This window comes from Panicum virgatum, chromosome 2N, assembly GCF_016808335.1.
Source record: "Panicum virgatum strain AP13 chromosome 2N, P.virgatum_v5, whole genome shotgun sequence".
NCBI lineage: Eukaryota > Viridiplantae > Streptophyta > Magnoliopsida > Poales > Poaceae > Panicum > Panicum virgatum.
In genome coordinates, this window is record NC_053146.1 from 9122513 (window position 1) to 9145391 (window position 22879).

General features: G+C 42.3%; 3 protein-coding genes, 1 long non-coding RNA gene and 1 other non-coding gene across 13 annotated transcripts; 4 read left to right on the forward strand and 1 right to left on the reverse strand.

Annotated features, from left to right (window-relative positions):
• Positions 1-2542: 2542 nt before the first annotated feature.
• Positions 2543-5323, forward strand: LOC120659684. Of its 3 annotated transcripts, XR_005669137.1 has the most exons (4): positions 2543-3161; positions 4300-4337; positions 4567-4667; positions 4762-5323. It is a non-coding gene; the product is annotated as an uncharacterized LOC120659684 (long non-coding RNA). The 3 variants fall into 3 exon arrangements; XR_005669138.1 differs by lacking the exon at positions 2543-3161 and having other exon boundaries at positions 3168-4337; positions 4448-4667; XR_005669136.1 differs by lacking the exon at positions 2543-3161 and having other exon boundaries at positions 3173-4337.
• A 5412-nt stretch (positions 5324-10735) lies between these two features.
• Positions 10736-17695, forward strand: LOC120659685 (phospholipase D delta-like). Of its 2 annotated transcripts, XM_039937900.1 has the most exons (11): positions 10736-11045; positions 11744-12809; positions 13646-13762; positions 14897-15091; positions 15227-15487; positions 15586-15654; positions 15797-15944; positions 16303-16451; positions 16551-16715; positions 16808-17005; positions 17088-17695. In XM_039937900.1, the coding sequence occupies exons 2-11, from the start codon at positions 11889-11891 to the stop codon at positions 17379-17381; spliced, it is 2517 nt and encodes an 838-aa protein (XP_039793834.1). In that variant the 5' UTR covers positions 10736-11045; positions 11744-11888; the 3' UTR covers positions 17382-17695. The 2 variants fall into 2 exon arrangements, with proteins under 2 accessions (XP_039793834.1, XP_039793835.1); XM_039937901.1 differs by lacking the exon at positions 10736-11045 and having other exon boundaries at positions 12671-12809; positions 13635-13762.
• A 571-nt stretch (positions 17696-18266) lies between these two features.
• Positions 18267-18340, forward strand: TRNAV-AAC. The gene has a single exon. It is a non-coding gene; the product is annotated as a tRNA-Val (tRNA).
• Positions 18341-18425: 85 nt separating this feature from the next.
• On the reverse strand, positions 18426-21013 carry LOC120659686. 6 transcript variants are annotated; one of them, XM_039937905.1, is made up of 10 exons: positions 20774-21013; positions 20615-20680; positions 20323-20403; positions 20195-20248; positions 19590-19658; positions 19388-19450; positions 19196-19278; positions 19050-19115; positions 18841-18951; positions 18426-18754 (listed from the first exon to the last, which is right to left on the reverse strand). In XM_039937905.1, the coding sequence occupies exons 1-9, from the start codon at positions 20987-20989 to the stop codon at positions 18921-18923; spliced, it is 729 nt and encodes a 242-aa protein (XP_039793839.1). In that variant the 5' UTR covers positions 20990-21013; the 3' UTR covers positions 18426-18754; positions 18841-18920. The 6 variants fall into 6 exon arrangements, with proteins under 6 accessions (XP_039793839.1, XP_039793838.1, XP_039793837.1 ...); XM_039937904.1 differs by having other exon boundaries at positions 18426-18759; XM_039937903.1 differs by having other exon boundaries at positions 19196-19281.
• Positions 20988-22688, forward strand: LOC120662360. Its single transcript, XM_039941524.1, has 4 exons — positions 20988-21785; positions 21887-21964; positions 22045-22130; positions 22208-22688. The coding sequence occupies exons 1-4, from the start codon at positions 20988-20990 to the stop codon at positions 22668-22670; spliced, it is 1425 nt and encodes a 474-aa protein (XP_039797458.1). The 3' UTR covers positions 22671-22688.
• The last annotated feature ends 191 nt before the right edge of the window (positions 22689-22879 follow it).

Genomic DNA, 22879 nt, shown 5'->3' on the forward strand with positions numbered 1-22879 from the left:
GCCGAAATAGTTTCGGGTGGAGGCCGAAAAGAGAAACGGTTCGGCCGAAGTTGAACTGCATGTTCAATGGCACGAACTGATGGGGGAGAGAGGGATTGGACAAGCCGAAACTTATTACACGGTGCGATGGTGGGGCTTGCATGACGTACACACAGAGGACAACAGCGTGAGCCATCCAGTCTCAGATGAAGTACAAAAGATGGGGCAGACAGCTTGGCCTATGGGTGTGGTACCACAAGGTCAGGCATGCGTGGTCATACCGAACTCGGTTTGCGAGTCATGACATGCACATATGGAAAAGCAGAGATTAAATCAGGTCGATTGACTGAATTCATATGGCGTAGAGAAGGGTAAAGAGATGGGCAAACAGATTAGGCCATTGAATTTAGGATTTTGGAGCGATGGTGCTGATCATCCGAGTTGAGGGTGACGATAGAGAACCCTCATCGAAAACCACCAAAATCTAGATACGATTCCTTTTCGAGTGCGATTTGATTGGGGAGAAAGCTTAGAGAACAGGATATTATATGGGGCATCTTACGGCGTTGGATAGGACAGGGGAAACGGCGAATGGTGAAGAAACGGCTCGGTCAGACATCGACGAGAAACTAGAAACTACAGAACGAGAAAATGAAAGGGAAACGGACTTGGGGGCTTCTTCACAGAAAAGTGTTATGTCTATTTAGTCAACAGAAATGTGACGGATGATGAGATCATGATGGTGACTGAGCTCAAGCTTGTGCAAGGTACAGTTCTAGGGTTTGGGGTGGATTTAACGAAAAACAGGTTGGGAAGAAAAAATAGAATTTCATTTTCTAGAATATATTTTTAGCTTAAAACAAATCTAAGTCTAGATAAATATTTTAAACCCTAAAAAATATGTCCTAAAGATCCCAAAATTCTAAGAAAATCCTAGATGTAGTTTGGGGGCGTGAGAGTCCAAATAGCATAATTGGAACTCGTGATAAAGACATTTTAGAGCATTCCAATAAATGAGTTTAGCTCTATATATTGAAAAAAGATGAATAAATGCCAGAAAAATCTGGAGATTCTCGGAAAACCCTAACGATGGATAAGAACATTCTAAAAGATATTTACATCATAAAATTAAATATTTTAGGGTGTGACAAAATTAGTTCAAGAACAGGAACATTGACTGAAGAATGAAGGCCAGCTAAAACTGCAGTTGGAATTTGAGAGAAGCCGTGCTTGCCTTCTCCACTTTTGCAGGTGGAGGTTGCTCTGCTGCTGCACTGACACACGACAGGAGAGATGATCTAGCTACAAGCAATAAGAGGCCTAATGAAAATTACTCAATTTAAATAGCTTCCAAATAGGAACCACAATTAAGAATCTCAACCTGGAAAGCTGTATAAAGTATTTCGATCATGGACTTACAGAGCTAAATAGGATTCAATCAAAGTGATACAGAAACTTGGTTGTAGTTATTGTCAATTAATTGTTGGTAGTTGACTCTTTATCCATGATTGTGTTGTACCGAGATATATACCACTGGGGATGCCTATAAATTGTTGTTTTTCAGTATCATCAAGGCACTCAGCATTGTGTGAGAGAACATATGGATGAGTTACTCTGTTAGGAGGCATAAAAGCTTTCAGGATTGAGCGGCATCAGGAATCCATACTTCTCTTCTAGGTCTCGTATGAATCTAGGACTTTTCAGTTCAGTATTTGAAGTCCACAATGAATCTAGGATTTTTCAGTTCAATATTTGAAGTGACGAAATGTTTGAGTAAAAAAACTCCCAGAATATGTGTAACGTGTATGGCACCAGCTGATATAAATCATTAAATTTCATTATAGGAAAATATGCAAAATATTGTTAAAACATAGTACTAGATATGAGCAGTGGAATGAGTACGTAGTTTGAGTAACTTCGTTCGGGACCTACAACTAACTGGGCAATCAACTAGCAAATGGATTTTGGAATCAGTATTCAATAAAGAGTATTGACTAAATGCAGTATTGATATCAACTATTATTTAATTATATACGTCCCAAAGAGAGCATGTGGTCCCCTGGGTAAGGAGATTATCAAAGTCTTGAGTTAATTACCAATACACTCCTTACTTGCCATGATTGTACTAATAATAATCAGTTTTGATTTAATCACAACCAGACTTGCCTATAAAATCGGAATGGTTAAAACCTACAGCCCTTTGGCTTCCTCTCCGCATTCCCCATTAAAAAGTGGACGCGTGTCGATCTGCGCAAGCTCCGGATACTTTACAAAAACAGCCCTCCATTCTTTAATAATCACAACTCCACGCAGCACACGCAAAATGAACACAAACCATGTTCTTATATTTTGCATATAAGTCCTCATATTAAAATTTAATTCAACGTGAGGAAGAAAAAAATTGATATTACTGTTATTTTACATAAAACCCCTGCGAGACACTTTGCGAAAAAACCCTCCCGCAGCTCCGAACCCTAACCCTCTCGCTCCCCTCCCCGCCTCCCCGCTGCGCTCTCCCTCCCTCTCCTGCTCCCCGCCGCCTCCCTCTCTCTCCCTTCAGCTCTCTGCCTCCCCACCGCCGCCTCCCCTCCACTTCTCCCTCTCCGCCGGCCTCCATCGCTCCTACCGGCCGCCGCCGCCGCCGCCTGCTCCCGCAGGATCTGGATACGGCGCGGGGCGCGGCTTGAAGGGAGGGGGCGCGTGCCAGCCGGCCACGGCGCAGCTGCTCCAGCGCATGGAGCAGAGCGGCGGCCGCCGTGTGCCTAGGCCGACCCCGCTGGACCGCGGGCCATGTCCCCATCACTTTCAACGCAGAGGAGGCGCAACGCGCCGAGGTCGACGGTGAGGCGGCGGTGCGGGTGCGGGAGAGCGTGCCGAATGAGCTCCTCCACGTGCTGCGGAAGGCCAAGCGCGCCTCCTCCCGGCGGCCGGCGCCGGCGCCGGCGGCGATGCAGCGCCCCCCGGCCCTGCTCCTTTCCTTCCTCAGGTCCTACGCCTTCCTCTGCTCGGCCTTCTGGCCCCAGTCCTACGCCCCGTCGCCGCTCCTCTCCAGGCCCCTCTGCTCTCGCCGTGGCCCCGGGATCCCCGGCTCTCTCGTCTGCGCTCTACGCCGCACTTGACGTCGCAGACCCGGCCTCCGCACTGCTCGCCCGCGCGTTCCTCTCCGCTATAGCAGGCATAAGGTAAGAAATTGCTTACACCAAGTCCAGTCTCTCTCCCTTCCTCCCTCCCTCAGTCCCTCCTAATTTTCATTTGGTAAATTGTACCTGTTGTATGAACGATCTATGCAGAAAGGTGATGCTATGTGCAAAATGAAAAGTATTGTTGCTTCCTTTTGTTCAAGAATGCAAAACAAGCATGATCTAAGCAAGACATAGTTATTTTGATACTTTTCTGTCATGAATTCCAATAGCTTCTGGTTCAGTTCATCAAACAATAAATAATTTGTTCCTACCTAATCCTAATGTACTCCGATGGCACCATGAGAGAAAAGTCATGAATAATTTCTTCAAAACCAGTTACCCATGCAGCGTTGCATACCCCTAATGGATCTTTAGGTAACTGATCAGTGGCCACTGAGTTTCCTTGTCATGCACAGTACAGATGATATGAGAAGTCCATTTTAGTTATATATATATATCTCTTTGAAACAACATTGCTGGAAGGAAATTCTGTTTTTTTTCCTACAAGCTGCTCATTTACAATGTCGATGAGTTGATTATGTATGCACCAGAAGCTTGCCACTCCATAGTCCAATTTAGTCACCCTCAGGGTCTTTATATCAGATTGAAGGAGAAACAAAATTCAGTCCATGGATTTTTGTGGTCTCCATAATGCCCTTGCCTGTTCAGGTTCACTTGGTGTTTTAATTGGGTGTGCAGGGGAAACATCTTTGAGATGCTGAACAACTGGCCACATTGGAGCACTCAAGTTATCGTTCTACAGATCTAACATACTATTGTGCCATGAACTAAAACTCTGAACTTCTGTTTCTTGAAATATTGGGCTTCCATTTCTTGTTGGTTGCAAATTCTTGTTGGTTCACGTACAACTGTGCACATATGTTCAAGCTTTACTCTATCCAGTAGAATGAGCAGTGGTTGTTTGTGCAGAGTTTAGGCATCTTCTGTTACTCACTTGATCTCACTTTATAATGTGTCTATTTCAATCAGTAGATGCATGAAGGAAAGTAATATTTGGGAAAAATTCCTCACATGCCATTGCTTGGTTAAACCCTAAATCCCTTATATTTCTTGTGAACTGGTAGGCAAAACATGCTGAACTCAAGGATACTGATATCATTTGCCTTTTGTTGTGTAGGTATCATGCCAACAGAATGCTTAGCTTTTACGCACCAGGTGAGTTTTCTTTAGGATATGGTTTGTTTTTAGTGAACAGTTTTTTTTAGAAAAAAAAATTGTCCCCTGCTGGATGCTGGCTTAATAGTATTTTTCTGGTGCTCCCATAGGGTTAGTGTTCTTCAAGCCTGCATTTTGGATGCATGTTCTTGTTAGTATGCTCAAAAATTTCATTTTCAACTATCGAAACGCAAACAACCAATTTATACCATGTCGCACCTCTTTATAGCTTGAATGTTGAGGAGTGTTCTACTTCTATCACACCACAAACTGTTCAGAAGATGGCAGATGCACTGCATGAAGGGTCGGTCCTTTCACATCTCTCATTAGGTATTTCTTTTGCACGACACTTATGATTTGTGTTTAACTAAAACTATTGGCAATGTTCATGTGCAAATGCTCACAAATTCCACACTCTCGACAGGAAAGATCAATCTGATATGTGGCAATGCAATGCTAACCTTCTATCCAAACTTGCCTCTCTGACAAGGTTAGCATAAGTTTTCTCCATATTTATTGATAGATACCAACATGTAGCGAAATAATAGATCAATTATAACATTAAGTCATGCAGGTTTTCAGAACTAACTGACTGGTATAAAACTAAATAAGTTAACGGTTGATAAGTTGTGCCTGCTTGCACAATCCTTGCGCTTATCTGGACTTCTGCTAGGTGGAACTTCCATTGGACTGCTAAATTTTCTGCCCATCTTTTTTTAAATTTTTTGAAGGCTTTGCTTGCCATTTACGGTTAATATTTGCAGGCTGTGCGCAAAAATTTTATCTTATCTGTGCTACTCTTATGCATGTTGGGACAATTAGCCTTACTGACGCATTATTTTGTATATCTCAAGATTTGCTGAGGCTGGAGTTGTCTAACTGTGGCCTTACAGCACCTGATTTTGCACAAATCTGTATAAATCTCTCTCGTATCAATACTCTTGACTTAAACTTTGGAGGAAATTCAATTTTTATACAGAAATCCGAGGAAATACTCTGCATATAGTTTGTCAATTTTTATTACTCTATGGTTATTTGCATTTGATTGTTCAAACTGTAGGGCGCGCATCGCGCGCCGAATGTTCTAGTGATATATGCAAGCTCAATCTCCAGCAGTGTGGTCTTAGGACCGTTAAGTTGTGTGAGAGCACATGAACAAGTTATACTCTGCTACGAGGTTGGATGCTAGCTAGGAAATGATAAAGCAAAATGCTGCTACAGAGTACAGAACCTTCGTCAAATATCCAGGCTTGAGCGGCAACAGGAACCAACTTTTAAAATTTGACAAAATCATTAATTGGAAAAATGTTGCTCTCACTCTTAGTTGGAACAGTATAAGATGTTATTTTTGAACTGTGAGGAATAAACACAATTTCCCTTTGTTCTTACTATGGTTTTAAATTGCCGGCTAACACAATTTCCCTTTGTTCTTACTATGGTTTTAAATTGCCGGCTAAGACATTTAGAGGCAGGCCGTTACGGCATTTAGCAGGCTATCACTACTACAAATAGGGACTGGTAAAAACCTATTTTTAGGGGCGGACGTGATACCCGCCTCTAATTTTTATAGCTAAAAATCGGATTTGTAGGGACAGGTAATATGACCACCCCGACAAATGATTTTTAGGGGCGGGTCATGGGCTCACCCGCCCCTACAAATTATTTTCCAGAACATGAAAAAAAGTAGAAAAAACTAAAAACAGAAAAATAAAAAAGAGAAAAATATCCTTACTTACCGGCCACCACCACAAGCCCACACTTGCGTAAACCAGGATTCGAACCGCCTACATCAAGTCTCGCGTACCTTCCTTACCACCACACTACACAATCACTTGTGACTCCATATGGTATGGTATTGTTTTATATTAATTCTTTAAATTGATTTGTAGGGGCGGGTGATGCCACCACCCGCCCCTAAAAATATTTTTCTATTTTATCTGAAAATTTATTTAATTGTTTACATATAGCAAAATAAATTAAAAAAATGTGAAACTTCTACACTATGGTTATTGTGAACTATAGAAATATAAAAAAATATGCCAAGTATATTTCAGTATATATAAAGGTTATGATTGTGGAAACTTCAAAGTATGACTTGAGTTATACGAGATACTATATAGTTATAGCTATTAGAGAATTTATAATAGGTTTTTGGACCATTAGATGACCTTAAATGAAAAAAGTTGTCAACTACAAAGTTTTATATCTTGTAATTTTCTACAATTTTGGTATAAAATTTGACATCATCCGAGATAATATGAAAAAATTATAATTTTTTTTTTGCGTGGAGCCATTTGTAGAGGCGGGCCATGCCATCACCTGCCCCTAAAAATGGATTTGTAGGAACGGGTGAGGCCATGACCCGCCTCTACAAATGACATCATTTTTAGGGGCGGTTCATGGCGTCACCCGCCCCTAGAAATGCTATTTTAGGGGCGGGTGACGCCATTAACCGATCTTGAAAATGACGCTCATTTTTAGGAGCGAGTGAGGGGGTGACCTGCCCCTAAAAATATTTTTTTAGAGGCGGTTCGGATGCTACAGTAACCCCGCTTTATTTGTAGCAATGGGCGAAATTTTGGTCCGCCCCTGAAAGAAATTGGGGCATTCCTACAAATCGTTTTTGTAGTAGTGTATAGCCAGCTAAATACCATAGTGGCCGCCTTTCCTAGCAGATAGCCGGCTATGACCGGCGCTATAGCCTGCTATTTAGAACTTTAGTTCTTACCTTGATTCGTGAGAGAGAAGGCATCTATTCTCCATGGTTCCAAAAAAACAGTGGGTTTTATTAGCTCTTACAGATATCTCAAAAGCATAATTATGGCATATAGAGCTATGCTATGCAGTAATATACCTCTTAGGTCTTTATCCAGTTGTGTTTATTATTTTGCATTGGAATAAAAACAGTGGGTTTTATTAGCTCTTACAGATATCTCAAAAGCATAATTATGGCATATAGAGCTATGCTAATATACATCTTAGGTCTTTATCCAGTTGTGTTTACTATTTTGCATTGGGCAGGGGTATTACCGTGCGTGCTATATAAAAAGGGAAACAAATCCTCCTAATTTTGTGATATATGTGCATCATGCTAGTTGTGAAATCAAATCTGTACGAAGAGCGGCTCTTCCTGGCCGTGGAGGTGGCGGCGCCTCTCTGGCCCGATCACCACGGATGGAGGAGAAGACGGCGTCGGCGGTGGCCACGCCGAGGAGCACGAGGGCGGTGACGCTGAGGAGTCTAGCCATCGGCAACATGGTGTTCCTTGGAGTGGTGGTGGTTGTTTCGCTTGCTCTTGCAGGTGGCAGCTCTGCAGCTTCGCTTTGCTTCTCTTGTTGCGGCCTTTTGCCAGAGAGACTTAATTTGTACTGCTCTCAAAGAGAGAGAGAGAGAGAGAGAGAGAGAGAGAGAGAGAGAGAGATTTGTACTGTCTCATGGGCATCTCGTCTGTTGGATGGAAATTGGACGGCATCCAATATGGCAATGTCCCTTGTAGGCCAACGAGGAGCGTCCACATCTCCACCGTGAATGGAGGAGTGCACTTGCACTAGATGACAAATGTGTATCATTTTCGTACAAATTAATGTTTTTTCAAGTAACATTTTCGTGCAAATTCATCAAGGCGGAAATTAGATTTCATGATCTTCAACTTAAATTGCTTTTGCCAATATAAAGCCTGAGTAATTGTTCGTATACAAAAAGAATTGTGTTGAAGCAAAAATGTGCTGCGCCAAATACCGAGCACTGAACATGCAGCACGTAGAGGCATGCCTTGCAGCCCCGCTGCGCCAACCGGTCAGACCGGTCTTGTCAAGGCAGCTTGATGAGGATCTAATGAACGTCCGTCCAGAAAGGGACCCGTAGTGATAGGCGTACTTTGGGTTGCTCTAGTCGGCGGGTACCTAGAGCGTCCACAAAAGGCATAGTCCTCAAAAGGCATAGAGGAAAAGGAAGACAGGAGGTATAGGGTTGGAAGAGCTAGTGTTTGGAGTAGACAAAACATAAAGAATAGTAATAGATGATATGTTTTTTTTATCGATTTGATACTTTCAGTCGGCCCGTGGCATTTATATTTATAGGGAGGGAAAGTCTTGCTCTATTAGGAGTCGATACCATAGCAAATTTCTTATAAAAATACAACTCCTAATTCGGAATGGGCTGTCAAAACCAATCTGACTGCCCTGACCAGCTAGTCTGACCGGTCCGGTCTGGATCAAGTTTTCTCGAAGTCATGATTCTCTCATCGAATTCTAAATCAGACGTTATATATATATATATATATATATATATATATATATATATATATATATATATATATATATATGGTTTCAACGAGAGGTATGTAATAGTGAAGTTAAATTTGAATTTTGACAAAGTCACCCAAAAGTGGTATGGTCGATTTATGCATACTGGTCAGACTGGTCTGCATAGCGGTATCTGCTTTGATCATCAACAAATAGCACGGGTACTAAGTTACAAGTTAGAATGTTCAAACCATGTTATCTGAAAAAGTCTACTTTCGCTCCCTCAACTATTGCAAAATTCTATTTTTCCTTCCTCAACTGCAAAATCAAGTATCCAGCCTCCCCCAATATCAAAACCATTTGTTTTAACTCCTTGGCGGTTTACAAGTGGTTTTATATGTTTTAATATATTTTTCTTCCTTATCTCTTTTTTCACTCAATTGAGGCAGCAAACTTGGTTTAAAAAATACAAAATTGGCATAATGGTAGAGCAGAGTATGAAGAACCTAATTTATATAGTGTAAATATAAAGAAATTAGAAACTTAAAACTTTAAAGAAAGAAAGAATCAAAAAATCATTGAATTTTTAAGATATTAGAATGAGCTCCATATTTGACAAAAATTGTACTATTTGACATATATTAGAGGTATTTTCACATCATTTAAAATATAATAAAGAATATGGATATGTATAAATCGAATATGTGAATGATTGAGTAGATTTTAAATTATATGAAAATAAATAAAAAACAATCAAATTTGACTTAAATTTGATCCTTCCTAAGAAACTTAAAATTTTGCTATATAACCTATACTCACAAAGACTCTCTAATGATGCACCACTAATATATATCACATGTTCAAATTTTGATAAAGATGGAGCTAATCTTGATGCTTTAAAAATTTAGTGAAGTTTGAATTATTTCTTTCTTCAAATATTCAAATTTCAAAAAAAAAATTGAGTTTCAACTTCAAAATTCGTAAAATTGCTATACTCTCCTCTATCACTATACCTATTTATATGATTTTTGTGGTCCATGTTTGCTACCTCAACTGAGTGAAAAAGGAGAGAAAAAAGAAAAATTTATGAAAAAATTGTAAAAACCAAAACCGCCGAGGGAGGTGGTAAAACAAACGGATTTGATAGTTTGGGGAGGTTGGATATCCGATTTTGTAGTTGAAGGATTAAAATTAGACTTTGACAATAGTTGAGGGACGAGAAGTAGACTTTATCCTATCCGAGTCGTCCTTTTAATTAGAGATGGTAACAGGTCGGGATGGGGCCGAGTGGACCTTCAGACCCGCCCTTGAAACCGAGAAGAAAATCCGACCCTGACCTGAATCCTACTGTGGGTGAAAATGTTGGAAAACCAAAACTCGAGCATGTTCCAGTATACATAATACAATATCCAACGTACAGATGTATGGAAAAAGTCTACATAACCTCCTAACTATTCAGGATGGACTACTCTACCCTTAAACTATAAACCGGGTATTTTACCTTCTAAACATTCCAAAACCGGTCAAATAACTCCTCCAAGTGGTTTTGGACGGTCTATATTAGCATGATTTTCTTTTTGTTATTTTTGTTGAATATTTGAAAATCATAGTAATCACAGAAAAATTATAAAATAGACAATTTAATTTTTTTGACTCCACATGAGTAGATCTTAACAGTTAACATATAATATGATATGTTTTAATATATTTTATTGTAGTTTTAGATATATGCTTTAATGTAATTAATTGAAATAATTTATTGTTGCACTTTTATAGTTCAATTGTGATGAAATTTTTATAGTTGGCTAATTATTGTATGTTTGAGCTGTAATAAAAATTTCATACTCATCATTTGGTTGGGGCGGCTGTCCCATATGGCCATATCCTTGTCTTGTCTTAAATACTTGTATTCGTACGTGTCTATGTACTTATCCGGCAATACATTGTATATTTTATCAAAAAAATCTAGTTGTTTCAGTTTTCTACACCAATTTTTCAGCCTGATTTTGTTTATGCAAAATGGGTTACACCAAACCGATTTGCTTGAATGATCTAGGAAAAAAAGGGGTTTCGGAGTTGGCCCGTGGGTCCCAGCCTCCCAGGCTGCGAAGGCCCCGCATGTCAGACCAGATGCCTAGTACGAGCTACTGTCTACGAGGCACGCGCCGCCGCCGGCGACGGAGGCGCCGCACCCGTCGTCTCCCCGGGCCGCTCGGGACCCGGAATGGCGCGCGCCCCGTCCGCCGCTCGTTCGTCGGCCTGCCACCCGGGGCGCACGAGCGCCCGGTCCCACACGACTCCACCGTCGCCACCCCTGCGCCGCTCGTTCCCCCGCGAACTCCGCGCGGCACGGGGATGGATGGCTAGTCGGGGCGTTAATTGGGTCGCTTCATCCTTTCCTCTTCCCTCCTCTTTCTCTTCTCGCGCGCGCACTGCCTCTACCTCGTCTGCGGCCTCCGGTCGGGTATTGTTTCTTCTCTTCTAGTCTAGCTTTAATTAATCACTGTGTTCGCATGTTCAGGTATGATAGTATCAACTAGTACTGCTAGATGCATTACCAGCAGCAATAATTCTGCATTGCATGCTAAAGCTTCTTTTTTTTTTTTTTGCCTTTGCTCTTGCATAATCCCACCCATCTCCACTTTAGTCCAAGATGCTAGGTACATTGATTTGGTCGCTTTGGTTCTTATGGATGTGGAATTAATTCTTGCTATGAATGGGTTAGCGATGCGAAGAGATTGGACTATTGAAAACTTGATTACACAATTGGCTTGCGAATCAAGTTTGAGTCTACATTAAATGGGAGTTGGGATGAAGTTATGAATTTGATAGGCTTACACAAAAAGAACACAGTGCAGGAGGGACTGAGGAAGGACCAATCAACATAATCATGTGAAATTTGGGTCTGTCTTCTTTTGACTTCGATCCCATGCACATGTCCCCACCCAGTCAATAGGAATTAGGATCCCATGTAATTTAGACCTTCCTAAATTTCTGAGACTTTTGTAGAAACAAACAATTGAAACTGAATGCCACTGCATAACCAAGGGATTCAGGCATCAGGCATCAGGGTCCCTGTGTTAAACATTTCAGAGTGCCTCCTATCTTCATTGTCTGTCATGTTTATGAATGCAGCTTCTGAAAATTGAGTGCACTCTGCAGGTTCCTTCCATATCTGGATAACCTATAAAGATATTGGCACCCTTCAATGTGATTTGGTTTGCAAAGGATGTGTTCTCCAGGATATTGACAGTTTAGCTTCTGGGTAACCATATTGTCTGGTGGATTTTTCTCATACTGTGATACAATGGGGAAACACTCTATTGAATCTGGGGTTAGTATGCTCCTGCATGGAGACTTGGACATACAGATAATTGAAGCAAAATGTCTCCCCAATATGGATCTCATGACAGAAAGGATGCGAAAATGTTTTACTGGGTATGGAGCTTGCAGCACTGACTGTGGGAAGTCTGATGCACACCCAGACATGAGGAAGATCATTACTAGTGATCCGTATGTTTCAGTTTGCCTCTCAGGAGCAACGGTGGCACAAACTCGAGTCATTGCCAACTCGGAGAACCCTAAATGGGAGGAACATTTCTATGTTCAAGTTGCACATTCAGTTAGCAGAGTTGAGTTTCTTGTAAAGGACAATGATGTTTTCGGGGCAGAGCTTATCGGTGTTGCTTCAGTACCAGTTGAGCAGATCGCACCAGGTGATATGGTCACTGGCTGGTTTCCAATTGCTGGTCAGTACAGTAATCCTATGAAGCCGTCTCCTGAACTGCATTTGTCTATCCAGTATAAGACAATCGACACGAACCCATTATACAAAGATGGAGTTGGTGCTGATGGTCGTCAGAGTGTTGGTGTCCCAAATGCATATTTCCCTCTTAGGAAGGGTGGTATGGTCACACTATATCAAGATGCTCATGTTCCTGATGATTTCCGACCTCAAATTGAGATCGATGGTGGGAGGACATATGAACAAAACAAATGCTGGGAAGATATTTGTCATGCAATCATTGAGGCTCATCATCTCATCTACATAGTCGGCTGGTCCTTGTATCACCCTGTGAGGCTTGTAAGGGAATCATCAAAACCTGTTCCTAATGGAAACCCACTAACAATTGGGGAACTTTTGAAGCGCAAAGTTCAAGAAGGAGTCCGTGTTATAGTGTTACTTTGGGATGACAAAACATCACATGATAAATTTCTCTTAAAAACGGTAGGATTCTTTCCTCTTCTAGAACCTCTTCATTTTAGAATATCAGAATCACTTTGCTATAAACATGTAAATGATTGTCAAGAGGTAGACAGATATCAAACCGGGACTTGACAATACTATTGTCTAATTAGTACATGATAATGATGGAAGGATTAATATAATAACTGACAAGATGTAGATATTTTGGCGATAAATTCTCTTCCCTTATGATCGATGCCTCTGGTTCTCTCGAGAACAAGCTGGTAGGTTTATTTATTAAACTATCTGAACCCACATGATATTGTGCGTCTTCTTTTCCTTCTTTGCCCTTTTGGGTTTTTTTGGCGTGTTTTGTACTTGTTTATAGTCCAACGAAGGCCTCCTGAGGCGCCGGTGCGTAATGGGGTTCTTGAGCGGGTCGATAATGTAAAGAGGGGTAGAGGTAGACCTAAACTGACGTGTGATGAGTTGGTTAAGAGAGACCTTAAGGATTGGAATATCTCTAAAGAGATAGCTTTGGATAGGAGCGCTTGGAGACTAGCTATCAATGTGCCTGAACCTTGAACTTTTTCTTTCGGGTTTCATCTCTAGCCTACCCCAACTTGCTTGGGAAAAAAGGCTATGTTGTTGTTGTTGTTGTTGTTTGTACTTGTTTATCCTTTTTCCTATCTCAATATAATGATATCCAGTAATCCTTCGTGTTTGAGAAAAAAATATTGCGAACAAGATAAATGCCTGCAGAATCGAAACTGCAAGTTTCAGTTGCTGCTCTGCTCTAGTTGTTTTGACTACAATAGCTTGTTGCTGCATTCTCTGGAGAAGAATAGTCTGATAGAAATGATGTAGGTGGAATGCAGGATGGGCTCATGCATACACATGATGAGGAAGCTCGCAAATTTTTCAGGCATTCAGGTGTCCATTGTGTGTTGTCTCCTCGCTATGCTAGCAACAAACTTAGCATTTTCAAGCAGCAGGTTTGGATATTGTTTCTCCCTTGTGGCCACATATGAATCTATATTGCTGGTTTCAGCATACCAAGCACTAGTTCTTATTTTCTATTTAGTCCTTTATTCTTTCATATACTTTATCACTCTAAAGATCTTATGCATCAGGAAAAAGTCCATATTACTCCTCTCAAATATCGTAAAAGTCCAGATAACCCCCTGAACTATTTCTTGGTTCAGTTTACCCCTTAAACTATGTCATTTGGTCCAAGTTACCCTTAATAAGATTTATCTTTTTATTTATTCATGCACAAGAGAAATCTTATGTTGAAATTTTGCAGGATGAGAGCGGACATCAGAACATAATTTAGAAAAATATTTTATTTTTTTCATCATTATTCTGATAGGGTATGATATTTATTATTTAATAATAAATTAACACTTATAATACAAAGTTATAAGAAAAACAATGATAAAAAATTGTAATGTATTTTTTGACATACATTATGTTGTCCACTACAATCTTTTCACTTGTGTGCGGAGAAATAAAATAAGACAAACTGTATTAGGATGTAAATTGGACCAAATAACATAGTTTAGGGGTCAAATTGAACCAAGAAACAGTTAAGGGGCTTATTCGGAGTTTGTTCATACTTGAGAGGAGTAATTTGGACTTTTTCCTATACGTTATCCTCCAAACATAAATTTATGTTTTTCCACACATAAAGATGTGACTGAATTTGAACCTGTACAGGAGATGCCCACTTGCATTTTATTTGATCCATATATATATTTCTGCATTTGTTTCAGATAAAAAATAACGAGTTAGAGATAAAGTCTGGAATTTGACATATATACTGTTGGAAAAATAGAAATGATTCGTGCTGTGTATGTCATAGCATTCTCTTGGAGACAGCCCTTGGTTAGGAAACAAATGATGATATGTTGACTACATATATGAGCAGGCTGCATGCATAATGCCATTGGCTAATCTTCTTAACTGAATTTGACTACCGAGGTATCCGTAATGAAGTTGTTGGTTTGGGAAGTTACAAGTCATATGTAGTTCATCAGTCCTACTTATTTTGTGATAACACATGCACTCTTCTGAGTTCTGTAAAACCACACCCAAGGATATATTAAAAGACAAGTTTTATTCTCCAGGTTGTAGGAACTTTGTTTACACACCATCAGAAATGTGTCATTGTAGACACCCAAGCCACAGGAAACAATCGAAAAATAACTTCTTTTATTGGTGGTCTAGACTTGTGTGATGGCAGATATGATACACCTGAACACAGGCTTTTCAAGGATTTAGATACTATTTTCAAGGATGATTTCCATAACCCCACATTCCCTGTAAGTTTTTTACCATCTAATTTTCCCTCTCCAACTATGTTGCTGACTCTTACAGAATTTTGTACAGAAATATTGACAAAATCAGCATCATTTTAACCTGCTAAAAATTTGAACACCTTTTTCCAACAATCACAGGTTAATAAGATTGGACCCAGACAACCATGGCACGATTTACATTGCAAAATTGAGGGTCCTGCTGCATATGATATACTTACAAACTTTGAACAGAGATGGAGAAAATCTGCAAAATGGAAAGTCAGTGTCAGAAGAGCTGTAAGTTGGCATCATGATACATTGGTAAAAATAGATCGGATGTCGTGGATTGTTTCACCCTCTGCGGATGAATTAAATGCACATGTTTGTGATGAAAAGGATCCTGAAAACTGGCATGTACAGGTATGATGAGTTATTCATATTGACATCAGATGTGCCACGTCTATGTAATTACTACTCTAGGTTTCCGATAGCTTGTTTGCCTTCTCTTATTTGACTAGGTTTTCCGGTCAATTGATTCTGGATCTGTAAAAGGATTCCCAAAACTTGTTCAAGAGGCTGAATCCCAGGTACAAGTACAATCCCTTTCAGTGTGTTAGTGTGATTTTTTTAATGGAGAATGGTTATAATTAACTTTAACATTAAAATGCAAGCTTTCTATCTGAAGATTGATTCTTTTGTAAGATACTATTTTACCCTTTTGTTGTGCAGAATCTTGTCTGTGCAAAGAATCTGCAGATAGACAAGAGCATACACAATGCTTATATTAAAGCCATCAGATCTGCACAGCACTTTGTCTATATTGAAAACCAGTACTTTATTGGATCTTCATACTACTGGTCTGCACACAGAAGTGCAGGTAACAAGTTGACTATTAGCTAAATTAGTACTTTTGTTCTGTTCTAGCTTTGTTCTTAACCCTCCCATTTGTATCATTCCATCTACATCTGGATATGCTTTTGGATCGTATGATATCTGTTGCTTCACAGTTTCCACTGCTAGAAACATGGTTTAGTTCTAGATCTATTCTGACCATACTTTAGCATTTCTGAGTGTTGAATTAGGATCAGTTGAACTTTTTGCCACTTCTCCAAAGTAAAAAAATGCATAGATATTACGGAATTGATTGGGAAAGATGATGGAAGAAACTACTAGTATTTAGTGCCTACCGATTGGTGCATTTTTTTAACATGATTTCAATACTCTTGTGGAAACAGGTGCCGAGAACCTAATACCAATTGAATTGGCCATAAAGATTGCAAGAAAGATTAAGGCAAAGGAGAGGTTTGCAGCATATATTGTTATACCAATGTGGCCTGAAGGCAATCCGACTACTGCTGCTATGCAGGAGATCCTCTATTGGCAGGTTCTTTCCTCGTTATGGTCAGATTTTCATTGAAAATATATGACGCACTGTCTTCTTATCCTGATCCCCTTTTCGCTGCTTCCATTTGATCTCTTCAAGGGGCATACTATGTCCATGATGTACAAGATTGTCGCAGATGCTCTTCGAAAGGAGGGTTTACATGAAAGTCATCCACAGGAGTACCTGAACTTCTATTGCCTTGGCAAGCGCGAAGTCTCGAGTGATGTTTCATCAATGAACACTTCCAATGAGAACTCTGCAATGGTAACTACATTTCATTCGGAATATATATATAAGTTTCTCAAATGTGATGCTTAGATCTTTTATAATGATAGACTGTCTTCTTTTTCTTCTAGCGTTTGGCCCAGAAGTTCAGGAGGTTCATGATCTACGTGCACTCAAAAGGGATGATTGTTGACGATGAGTACGTGCTCATTGGATCGGCCAACATAAACCAGAGATCCATGGATGGCTCACGGGACACGGAGATCGCCATGGGTGCGTACCAGCCTCACTACAGCTGGGCTGGAAGCGGCAGCCCTCCACGAGGACAGGCACGGCCCTGTAGAACTCTTTGCACAATATCTAGAGCTGCAGCTTAAGTCATGACACAATCACCGGCTGTTTGATCTGCAGGTGTACGGGTACAGGATGTCTCTTTGGGCAGAGCACCTTGGCACGGTGGAGGAGTGCTTCCGCCAGCCAGAGTCCGAGGAGTGCGTGCAGCGGGTGAACCAGGTGGCGGATGACAACTGGGCGAGCTACGTCTCACCACAGATGGAGGATATGAAGGGCCATCTCATGAGGTACCCCGTGAAGGTCGAGCAAGACGGGAGGGTGGGGCCGTTGCCTGGGCAGGAGAGCTTCCCGGATGTCGGTGGCAAGGTGCTGGGCACCCACTCATCGCTCCCCAACGCACTGACGACGTGAGGTGGATGGAGGTTGAAGCTCGAAGATGCTCGTCAGCATTATCTCAAGTGGTTGATGCTTAAGAAAAGTTCGACCATCTGATGTTTGGCATTAATTAAGGCTGTTTGTATGTATATATACGGTGAAAAAGAGATGGCGCATGATACAGTTTTGCATAATACAATGCCTTTCGGGCATTGTAATTAGGCTGGGGCTCAATGCCATATGCTGTTCGATATGTTGGTTGTTCACGTTTGTAAGAATCTCGTCATGTTAAACTAGGCAGCCGGACTGCTTGAAGGAGAGGGATAAAGGAGGCTTTGTTCATGCGGCAACTGACAAGGAAGTAAAGAAATCAAAGTACTGCCTCTTTTAAAAAAAAATATTAGATGTTCTTTTTTAAAAAAGAAAACATCGTATATTTGAAAACAGAGGGATATCTAAGATGGGAGTACTAAGTAAATGTTTGCTTAAATTTGCACCCGACTACAGCTTTTGAGGCTAGAATGAATTGTCTTTTTTCTGATTAAAAAACAGAGGTCCGGAGTCTCGGATCTGATGATGTTGGTACGCATGATATAACCCATCCGGCACTTGAATCCCTTAGTATAAATGCTCTGTTTGAATAATATGGTTTCAGTGGAAGATGTTGCAGCTTGCTTTGACAGGTTACTATTGAAATAAATTTTGGAACGAGAGCAGCAGTTCCAACGACCAATGCCAGAATGTTCACAGCAAATTCTTTTTGGGTAAGATTTGTTATTCTGGACTTTTGGAGACGGATCATCATCCCTTTTTATTTGCCGCAGTGACAGTAATCCAGTTACACCCCACAAAAAAATGTAATCCAGTTACTTCGAACAGTTATAGTTTGTTATTTAATACTAACATCACCAAATCACATAAGGTTTCGTGGTGTAGTTGGTTATCACGTCAGTCTAACACACTGAAGGTCTCCGGTTCGAGTCCGGGCAAAGCCAATAATGTTTTTCAACCTTTTTCCCATTTATAATTTTCATTATTTTTTTCCTTGAAACTTCCAAACGAAGTACGTTCCGAGTTAAATATCAAACCATAATGAACGCATCCATTAAGTAAGCGATTCTGCCCCTGCTTTGATGACACTATATGCACTTTGTCCAAACGATGGGTAATGTCAGTTTTGGGAGTTTTGGGATTATACCACATAAAAAAGGACCTCCTATACATGAATACATGTAAAGCACTTGTGTATAGTGCATATATATACTTCTCTACATGGGCCTTTCTCTGCGCTAGCGCTACATTTTTGCTCTGACAGCTCTGCTTTACGATGCAAAATTGGCATATTTCTCCCAACACAATTCTGTTCCCAAGGCAATCGATACTGACTTGAAAAATCAGCTCCTATGCACCTGCGCTGCATCAAATGCCAGCAAAAGTGTAATTACATAATATACATGACTATAATCCCAGAATGCAAACAATGAGCTGGACCCACCTCAATCAAATGTTCCACATCTTTGCTCTGACAAGTGAAAAATCTGAATATTTCTCAACGCACACCAACATTATGAGCTTTCATGGGTGCCATTTGATGCTGCACCCAACACTAAAGGTAATGGAAGAAAAATGTTAGGAAACAAACCAGTGAAACACAATGTGTGAAGCAAGCAAATCGAATTCTATAAAGTAGCCATATGCAGGTACCTAGGTTTTTGTACAAAAGGCAATTCTTGGCCACTGAGCGCGCAGTCAATTGCGCGACTTAGATCCCTGCAAAACTGGGAAAGACCATGAACAAAAAGGGAGATGGGAAATTTGCATGGGTCCTAATACGACCTCGCAGAATTTACCTTCCTGTTACTGGCACATTGTTACTGGGTCTTGAATCATCGAACTGTCCATGGTAGAAAAGTTCGAAAGGCCTTCGTCCATCCTGCTGTCCGAAAAAGGGGAGTCCATTATTGTTTAAGTTATTGCACAAATAAGACAGCCAGCAGAGCTAGCAATTTTCAATTGGTGAACACTAGGATCAGTGGGGTCACCTTTTTGAACAAGAAAAACTCTGGTGTGCAGACTGCTCCAAAAGCTTTAGCTACTTCTTGAGACTGTATGGTGCAGGAGTAACAAACAACAGGTAAATAGTTCAGTCTAAAGGAAGAACTTCAATGGTGAAAGTATTGCATCAAACTGAAGATCTTCATTGTTACTGATTATCCTTGAATTGAAGGCACGGTGCAGACAGACCTCATCATAAAGATAGGGGAAAGGATAGTTGAACAATTTTGCATCTTCAGCCATGCGCTCTGGACCATCCTGCAGAATCATAAGGTTAATTTTTGGCTCAACCAGAAAATCTGAAAACTGCATGGAACATATGTCCTGATACAGGAGCATCAGAATTCAGAACACAGAAGCAGAACTGAAGAGTGAAAATGAGGCACCTCCGGCCCTCCCAAACTTAATGCCTTAATGGATAATTACATCAGCTCCTATTAATGAAACTTTTGGCATGAAACAAAATACACTTTTAAAAAAAAATCATAAAGGGAACTCAACATAGTATTTTGTTGTGTAAAGTACTCCCTCCAACACTGAATAGAAGTCGTTGTCTAATATGTAAGAGCACATGGAAAGAGTGCCATCAGATATTACATGAAGTAGAACAATTTACAGTGAGATTTGTTTTATCAGAGAACAGTCATAGTCAAAGTCTTGCATTAAAGGTCTCAAAAATTATAAAGCAAGCTACAATAAAATGTTTTGGGTTCATATGCTTTGTCAAAGAGAAACTACTGGCTACAGAAATAGCAGAAACTTAAGTAAGACATTCGACGGTTGTAATTCCTAACCTGGGGGTGCGTCCTAATTGAGTTTGACGATATGGCAACTGCTCCAAGTCCTTTCTGCATTGTATCTAGAGGTCATCACAAGCATAAGATAATAAGAAAGAATAGAACATCGTTCTGCCAGTTCATACCTCCATATAGAAAGAGGTGAGCTTTGCAATATCCTTTTTCAGATGTTTTACAAATGGACAGTGATTGCAAATGAACATAACCTGAAAGGGGGAAGTCAAGCGACAAAATGTTCACGATGCAAGCAAATGCCGGAAGCTGACAGTAATTGTTTGAAAGGACATAATGCACAGAGCAATATCTGGATTCTGAAGACTTGAATAACGCAAAGCAAATAACTGCTCTATTTATTCATAATTTCACACACATGATGAACAGAGGTGTTTCTTCTGTCAAGTAACAAGAGTGACTGACCAGCAGCGCCGGGTTGCCCTCGAAATCATCCAACGTCCAGAGATTCCCGGTCAGTGGCTCCGGGAGCTGCACGCCCACCACAAAGACAAGGGAGCAGCCAAGCACACCAGCATCAGGCTCAAATCTCACAGCCAAGAACACGAGCCGAGACCGACATACCTCGAACTGCGGCGCGCGGAAACCGACGGCGACGCCGGTGGACTCCGTCCTCGCCATGCGCACCCGGAGCTGCCCCCTGCCCCCGGCAGCCGACGAGGCGAGGGAGCCGCGCGGGCGGCGGTGGCGGGGCGGGAGCGCGAGGAGCCGCGGGCGGGGCGACGAGGAGGCCGCGAGGGAGGGGAGGAGGAGGCGGGCCCGCGCGCCGGTGACGGCCATGGAGACGGCGCGCTCTGCTCTGCTAGCTGGAGGCATATCCGGTGCAATCACCCTGCTCCGACCCTCAAGGCTGTGTGGCTGCGGGCTCGCTGGAAATGCTTGTGGTGGCGACGTGGCAGCCGGGGGCAAAGTGGGCATTTTTCTTGTCAAAGGGAAAACTTTGGAAAATTTTGCTAAAGGGAAGACTTTGGAAAAAATTTCTTGTCAAAGTGGGCAATTTTGGCGACGCCCCAATTCTATCCATTCCCCTTCGCCCCCACCCGCGCCGCCGTCCGCCGTCGTTGCTCACCCCCCTCGCCGCAGAGCAGATCCCCCACCGCCGACGCTCCTCCGGCCGGATGAGAAGCGCGCCCGCGCGCTACGGTCACTAGGTAAGCTCAGCCCTCTTCGTTCATCGCGCCAGCCCTCACTTCTCCGGCATGACGGTTTCGATTCTGGATGCCCGCGGATCCGTAGGCTTCGTCGATGGCGTCGCCGGGGCCGTCGTCCGCTCCGGCCAGCCGATCCGGGCGCCGGCGTGCTGCCCCCGGACCTGCTGTTCGACGTCCTGCTGCGGCTGCCCGCCAAGGAGCTCTGCCGCCTCCGCGCCGTCTGCCGCTCCTGGCGCTCCCTCACCTTCGACCCGCTCTTCGTCGGCGAGCACGCGGCGCGCCACCCGCTCTTCCTGGCCAATTTCCGGGACGACAGGGCGCGCGTCCATGTCGTGGATCTGTCCGGCAACGTGGTGAAGGTGATACCCAACCCGGACGGCGACCGGCTGCTCCCCACGCGCCTCGATCTGGCCTGCGCAGCGACGGTGAGCAACACCTCCCGCGTGCTCGATCCGGCTACCGGAAGTGTTCTCATCCTGCCAGAGCGCCGGGCGGCTGTTCATTTGAATGAAGAAAGTTTATACAGGCCGTACACATCTTTCGCATTTGGGAGGATTGGCGCTACCGGAGAGTACAAGGTGCTACGGATGTTCAGCTGGCCCAGGTACGGCCATACCTGGCCCACCCTTACCGGCCTTCATCAGCACCATCTATTTGAGGTGTTTACCATCAGCGATGCTTCAGGTTCCCTTTCCAGCCATGCACAGTGGAGGGCGAGGCCGAGCCATGAGAAATTCGTCGACCCAGGCAGCGCCATCGTCGTTGGTGAGGTGGTCTACTTCAAGGTGGATACTATATGCGATGATATGATTCGTGGTGGTGTAAACCCTGGCGTTCCTCTTGACAGCATCTATTCGTTTGACCTTGAGAGAGAGGAATGGAGGGGAATTCTGCGAGGGCCAATACATGACATCTTTCAAACCGATGAGTATGATGATGATTTGGGTGACTACCTTTCCCTTTGGTATCGGACTACTCTAGCTGATCTGAGAGGCTCATTAGGTCTTCTGCACTACCGCAAGCACCAGCACATCATGGACCTCTGGCTTCTGAAAGACTTCGACAATGGTCTCTGGGTGAAAGCGTACAGGATTCAAATTGAACCAATTTTCCCTACTACCGAGAGCCATGTAAATTCATTGTTTATGTTAGATGACGGAAGGATAGTCATCCATTTCGCACTAACTGGATGGCTGTTCATCTATGATCCAAGAACCAACACTTCTGCACAAGTGGAGATGAGACAACTTGATGCGCTTGCGATGTACACTGGAAATCTGCTGACTTTACAAGTTGGTGACATGGTGTAGTGTTGTAACTTGCTGCTAGTTGCTACTCTGTGTTTCCATGCCAAAGGATGCTAGCCCAGTTGGTTAGTCACTCCGGCAGCACCCCTCAGGTCCTGAGTTCGACTCCCTGTGGGAGCGAATTTCAGGCTAAGGGTAAAAAAATCCCTTCGCTAGCCCCGTGTGCCAAAGCACTAGTTGTGAGACAGCCCAGGTCGGCCTGAGGACCCTTA